General features: G+C 29.4%; 1 protein-coding gene across 1 annotated transcript in view; it reads right to left on the bottom strand.

Moving 5' to 3' along the window:
• LOC132935395 (homeobox protein MOX-2) overlaps positions 1 to 5,539 on the bottom strand; it is a 37,337-nt gene extending 31,798 nt beyond the window's left edge. The window contains exon 1 of the mRNA XM_061001942.1: positions 4,778 to 5,539. Coding sequence (XP_060857925.1) covers positions 4,778 to 5,396 — 619 coding nt within the window. The 5' untranslated portion in view covers positions 5,397 to 5,539. The remainder of the gene's footprint in view (positions 1 to 4,777) is intronic.
• Positions 5,540 to 7,823: the final 2,284 nt, after the last annotated feature.

Genomic DNA, 7,823 nt, shown 5'->3' with positions numbered 1-7,823 from the left:
TTTCTTACCTAGATGTACTCAAAACTATAGGCGCCGAAAAATTTGAATACAATTCACATCAACAGTGATACAGTTTGTATTTGCCTTCAATTTATAGAAGTGCTTATTGTAGACTGTTGTTTTTGAGTTTTGTCAATACCGGAAAAGTATAAGCCAAAATAAACAAAAACGTTATAATACTCACATTAAAAAAAAAAAAATTAAAATAATATTATTTAGGTAACTGATCTGAATTTATTAAATAATATTTTCTTCACCTATAATATTTACCATTTTGGACTTTCAACTTTTACGATTTAGGCCTACGTATCATCGCTCCGTTAAGAATCTAAAATCTAAGAAGATGTTTGGAAACGTTTTGTAAATTGTAGTTTTGAATATATTGGTCCTCCAATAACTAGTAAGTACCTACAATCAGTTAATAGTAATAAGACGAACCATACTATACTAGGTAGGTAACATCTAGGGCTGTGAATTTGTAGAAAAATGGATTATTTACTTACTTTACTATTGAAATTATGTTCCACAAAGCTTACATTTTTGATTTATTAGATATTTTTAGGTTATTTTTTAATTTTTTATCAATTTTTTTTAATATTTTTAATATTTTTAGCCGATTGAAACTTTTTATACAAATTGTATAAATTGTTTTTAAATATTTTACACGTTCAGTGCGTACGTCATACATAAGAAGCAATATGTCTAACTTGAAATATTTAACACTCGATATAGAGTTTGAGATTTGAGATTTGATTTGTGATTTTGTTATTCTTCTAGACTCCAGTGCATTTTATACTGCATTTGTTGAGTTTTTTATGTATTTATAAGGTTTTATGTGAATTTTTGAGATTTATACATTGTACGGAATTTTTGGAAATTTAAAGGTTTTTTAAAGTTGTTTAACTCGTAGCCCTAGCTATAATATTTAGCTCTATCATCTTCATCCGATTTGACTATCCAAACCAGCACCATAACCAGTTATCGCTGTGCCAAGTATATAGTAATTTTTAGTAGGCCTGCTGACAATCTATACACTCTGGACTTTTAATACTTATAAAGGCAGTTGTTGAATTAACAAAAAGCTATTAAGTGGCATAAAAAAAAATCAGAAACTTTCGTTCCATAACACTTACGATCTATACTTCATAATATAGTAAGATATTTAAATTTTAAAACAATAAAATGAGTATGAGTTAGTCAAAATATTATTAAAAACCCCAAATCCCGCGAAAACCAATACATATTAACTAAAGCACTATGGACAAGTAGTAAGTAGGTACTTACAGTTTTTTTTATAAACTTAATATTATTATATTTGATTGATAAATACATTTAACTTAATAAATTGTAATTTAATAGAAGATTTTTTAACAATTGTGTAACTGATTAAAATATAACGGTTTTAAATCCCCTCTAGATAATATTTTTAGTGTGTTATTGAAAATAAATGGACAATTATTATATATTATTTTACATTTCATTTTTTTATTACCGTAAATCATGTAGGTATAATGCTGGTTTTGTACGTATATGTTTGGATACAGGATTCATACAAAAGCACTCTGTTTTATACTTTTAAAGCCCATCAACAACAGTAATTTTTTTGAAGCAAATCATATATACAAAATCAATATAAAACGCACAACACATAAAAACCTGTTCTCTGTTTTGTTATCATTCCCATAACTTAATAATGATTTATTTGCTTATTTGCGTACACTCTTTCGTTTACTCTAAGTCGTATACAAGTTTATTGTAACAAAAAAAATTTGATTGTGGTATTCAATAGAGCCGATGCCACGTGCGACATTGTGTTTGAAGAAAAGTTTTTCAATTGCAGATGTCATGTTGTAATCAATACCTAGGTACTGGAAATGAGCTGTGTGAATTACAAACCAATCAAACTTTCGATCAATCTAGAAAAGTAATAACTTATAACAGCACAGAAGCACAGTGTTTACAAACAAATGTATTTCCCTATACCTACACATTAGCCATTACCTAACTAAACAGTCAAATAAAAGCGGCCGTGTTATATTGAGGGCAGTAATCAGTTCAAAACTCAAAATATACTTACGGCTGAAAGCAAAAATTTAAAAATGAATTCATACAAATAACTGTCAGGCCTCTGGTCTATTATATTGCACCCATGTATTTATGTGCAATTTACTGTCAACTTAAAAACTAATAAATATAGGTAATACACTCTTTACTCGATTATATAATACCTATACATACTAAGTTAGTTCAAATCTGAAATCGAGTGAAAGCGGATGAAATCGAGCCGTTGACCGCCGACCGGTTGGCGTAGACCGTTCTCCAACTACAATGTCTACAGAATATAACTAGAAAATCGGCGGAATCAATACAATCATCGTTTTGCAAAATATCACTATCAGATTCGTTTTTTGTCGTATCGTTTACACTGAAAAGAACTTCATGAAAAAAAAACCAAGGAATGCGTTTGTTTACACGTTCGCTTGACGTTGACTGAAATAATACATAAATAAATAAAAGCGGAGCACGAATAAGATGTTTGAACAAGGGATTTGAAGGAATCATTCCTTAGGAATGAAATAGCTGAAGCATACTTGTATATTCAGAGTTCACACACTCCCGAATTGATACCGACTCGTTTCAGTTAATGTGGATTCCAAGCCGATTGCCTATATAGGTACACGTTTAGCGGTTACCTACTTACCTATAATACATTTGTTTGACACAATTATTATTGTTATTTTTTGATTTGTTTGTATACAAACAGGTATATTATGTATAGGTTACAATATATAATGTTCATTTTTAAGATCAGATAGATATCTATATAGCCATTTGATTATCTGTCTTCACTTATCGTGAGTTGGTATTTTTATATCTAACGTTACCCAATTAAAACTATATAGTTTATGCTTTTTCAATTCGTAAAAAAATCATTTGTCAGATAAAATATTATAGAATGCAATCCATATCCTAACCGACGAGAAAACCACTTTGAAATTGATAAAATATGGATGGATGATAGATACGTAAATTCGTCATGTAGGTTGGGTACTCATGTTACAGATAAATTCAGACACCAAAGTTCATATTTTATATTAATCTGCTATTATAATCAATTGTTAGTTTATTAAAAATAGACAGTTCGATTAAAACCATCATCCATAGATATCTGTAATACAACAGTTGTAGGTGTAATGATAAATTATTAAAATGTGATACAATATGTATTTAGAATTGTCCGATTTAATTCAATACTTATTATATAAACAGAAAAAACCATCAATACAGATAATACGCATTGACGTGAGTGGGTCCACAGTATTTGAAAATTATGTGTATCTACGGTTTTGGATTTAAAACAAAACATACTAATTCTATGGATAATCTAAATATTATTACCAGCTTATAGCGATTTTCATAATTGCATAGTATGTAACCTATATCTAGTCAATTTCGATGTCTTGATGTAGGTATTTCTCTATTTGTATAGGTATTCAGCTTTATATAGGTAAGGTTAGCATATATTTTCATAAATTCAACAAAAGTTCAGTCTTTCATACTAATTATTAATTTTGTTAGCTTTTAGCCAAAAGTTGTTAAGCAGTATTTCATATATTAATAAAAATAAAAATAAAAACAAGTGTGTTTGAAATACCTGTTTTCAAATTATTCGATATTGCAGATAAATAGGTAAATAAAGTAAATAATTTTCCTATTTCTGTGACAAATTAACTTAACTGAACTCGTTTAATTTTGTCCATACACATTAAGATAGAACGTTTTGTCTATTTTGGATCAAGTGTCTACAACTTCAAATTACATTGGTGAATCAAATTTAGATTTAAAAAACGATGAGTATCACTATATCAGGAATATTTAGTATTTTCAATGGATTTGATTTGATGACAGTTATTATAGTTTTAACATAAAAGTATTGTATTGATATTTAAAAACGTAAAACATTATAGGTAAGATGAAACATAATAATAAGTTAATTTAGATTATATTTTTTGATAATAAGTATATTTTTTTCCAATTAGTTACTTACTTTTATGAGATAATTTTATATTTATAAACTCAAAGTAAAATATATTATTTTTTTTAACGGGAAGTTTTATTCTAAAACTTTATTACCATTATTAATGATAAAATTGTAGGTAATAGTACGACTATTAACAATTATTTAGAGATATATATTATATAATATTATGATAAACCTTAAACTTAATCCTTTTTGATTTGAGCTAAGAAAAATAAATTTACTAAAATAACGATAATAACTGACTTCTATTGGTAGATTAGACATTAAAGTTCCACCTTCCACGGAGTTGGAAAAAGTATGTCTACCTATATTAATGTAGTTTTGTTAAATATAACTTAAATAATGATGTATAATATATTAAAACATAAACAATTGTAATAACTACATTTTTAAATTAAACCTTTACAAAATGTAGATGTAATTACAAACAAATCGATATTAAATAATAGAGAACCTAACTGTTAGAAAATTGTTTAGACATTTTAGATGCTAAAAACCAAATAGCCCTAGATTGTAAAGATATCTTATTAAATATTTAAAATAATACATTTTCTATTTTTGACATATAGGCATTTTAAATATTTTATTTTTTAAACTCGATTCATCTTTATTTCACGTAAAAATAATAATACCTACCTACATTTCAGTATCATTTTGGTAATTTAACTTATTTAAATAACGTAAAAATTGCATTTTTTGTTATAGCGAAAAACATAACTTAAAAAATTATTTTACCTGTCAAATCGTGCAATCTAGGTCCAGCGTAAAACATTCCTGCTCTAGCAAACCACTCGAGTTGCATCTGTTGTAATTGGCCGGCAGATACATTTGAGCGATTGGGATTTGCAGTTGTGGCCGAAACTGTTGCGATTGTTGAGCTTGGAGAATTATTGGTGTTCGTATCTATACGGGGCAATGGCTGAAATGCTGAAGATCCGTGAATAAATCCAAAGCCACCATTCCGTCTATGGTCGCGGGTTAAAAGGTCGGTAGCAGAGGAAGTGATTGGAAAGTCTGACTTCAAGTAGTTGGAATTGTAAGTCAATGATCGCATTGTTGTGGTCGAAATTCCATCGTTCTCGTCGCTGTGTTTACCTTCGTATCCGAATTGCTGTTCCGGCCCAGGAGATATCGAAGCACTACGGCTTGAACAAGGAGTAGACGAACAGTCCGATGACGCGGTCAATGATGTCTTGCGTGAAACTTCACGGTGGCCTAGCAACGCTTCTATACAAAACGAAGTTTTCTTCGACTTTGATGGAGAGTCACTTATGGGTTTCTGTTTCAAATCTAATGGGCTCGCCGAATACCGTACTCTGGGACACGAATCTTCTTCAATATCAGACCGTGACATAATTGAATGTTTCGCGTTTTCAGTAACTAATATTATATAAATAATTAATATGATTAATTAATTTGATTGGTTTTATGCGAAATAACACTATGCTGCAGTATCAATTGATGTGTTTCTACAGCGCACATGTGGTCGACTGTTACGAGACGGAGTTGATCATACAGAGAACGATTGTAAAAACCATTCGGCTACTTAACAGGGGGACGAGGGTTGGCGATACAGCTACCAGTACATGGGGTGAGAAAAGGGAAGCGAACGGAACGACCTTATTGGTTGCCGTTTTGTATAGAGGGCCACGCCTCTATCTCTTATTCTTTAGTAGTTGGCATATATGCGGGGTTACGGGCTTTTAACAACTTGTTAGTATCTTTACCAAACGCACTGGTCGTATTATTTGGCTTATTCATTTCTGTTCACGAGAACGATGTGATTTTATATCGCATTATTTATATGTTTTTTCTTTTTTTTTTTGTCACGCTTATAAATCTAACAAACAATATTCGAGTAGCCAAAAATATGAGTAACCAAATTACGAATAACACTGCTCTCGTTTTTAGGATGTTTTTATACAAGCTTTAAGAAATAACCATAATTTATACAAATATCATACGTCGGTGTTATACCTACAGTCTATACACTTGTACAATATATTATTTCAATAGATAGGTAATTGTTATTAATTAATAGACATTAAATATTTTAAACCGAGTTGGTTTATAATAAATTACTGGTGTGTACAGGACTATACCTTTTATATAATACTGTGATCGCTCCTATATTACAATTAAAATACACATTTATCTTTTTAATTTACACATTTTTTTTTATAATTTCCCGTTGTATTGCCATTTTATTCCGCATTTTAATTTGAATGCATTTACGCTTCGTATTACTGATTAAAAATATTGTTATGCGTGTACCTACGTAATATTATAAATAAACTTTTATTGATCCGCGTAAACGCGGCTTTTTGGTCCAAATAAAAGCTGTGACGCTTATTTTTATCTTCATATTCTCAGTTATTGTATGGTAACTATTCTACTAAATTTACAAAACAAAACAAAATTACAACTTTATTGGTATTGTACTTGTAGCAAAATGTAGATACCTATAATATAATAGTTAGGTTGTGCCTACTGGCTATAGGCATTAATATTATAGTATATAATGTACTATGTTGATTTGAAATTAAATTTTCTTTTATTGCACCATAATGGTCGGTTGACGTTTATTATTATATGTTTTAAAAGACGAATGTTGTTCCGTTATTGGATACCTACCCACTTTTGAAGCTTACGTTCTGTTTTTTTACTTTACGAAACTATATGTTGAGTAAATAAGTGTATTTGTGCCTTGTTGGCGAACATCAAGCTCTAATATACCCTGCAGGGACTACGGGTAATAAGCGGCGGATCTGATCTAATCAGAGTCCGCACGGTCTGCCGAAAAACAAACATAGTTCTCGTAATTCCAGTCACGTACGAATGGGAAGGCTGGCGTGCGAGTATTAAGCTATTTATCGTTTTCCACGACGACTTATAGTTAAGTTTTGCGTCGTTTGCGCATGATAATGTATACGAATTCTCCATTGTGATCGTTCGAATGAAATATTACAACTGTTTGAACTGAATAAGTTGTTCCATTCGAGACTAATATAAACGGCTGTTTTGAAATCGACAATAATTTTCTTTTTTTGAATTCAATTTCAATGGTATCGCTTAACAGCGTGTAATTGAATTGTTGCATTATGGTTAGCGTTAATATACAGATACACGTAGGTATTGACGCGTATATTGATTGCTATAGTATACCTACCTATACAGCTGACGGTTAAATTGTAGTTTGATAAGTTTGATTGTTAATATGCTTGAATAAACGAAACATTTTACTTATGAAAAAATGCAACAATAATAGATTATGAGAAAAAAAAAGGCGTGATCATTGAAAAATATTAAAATATATATTGTATTATACGCGTATATCATAATATGGTGCCGGTGGTAGGTCACTGCAGTTGTGTATAGGTCATTATAATATCGTGTGTAAATTAGGTATACATACCCTTATTAAGATTATAATTTATGTTATTATATATTATCACATTAAATACAAATACAATTCACAACAGATGCAATAAATTGTAAAACAATACAAAGGTTTAGAAACATAATCATTTTAAATGAGGAATTGACACTGCAGATATTTTTTGTTCTTATAATTATTTCTCGATGGACATTGGTGTCATAAACTTATTTTTAAATTCAAAGATATGATGAGCCAACATATTCAACAATTTAAAAATTACTTTAAGAATACCTAATAAATGTATAATTTTAGTAGGTGTATGTAATATTTTTTTTAATGTATTAAAATATATTTTGTTAAAATATAGATATTATTTTACAAAAAATTGTCCCCTAAATGTTT

Source organism: Metopolophium dirhodum, chromosome 1, assembly GCF_019925205.1.
Source record: "Metopolophium dirhodum isolate CAU chromosome 1, ASM1992520v1, whole genome shotgun sequence".
Classification (NCBI taxonomy): Eukaryota; Metazoa; Arthropoda; class Insecta; order Hemiptera; family Aphididae; genus Metopolophium; species Metopolophium dirhodum.
This window is presented reverse-complemented; position numbering and strand designations above follow the sequence as displayed.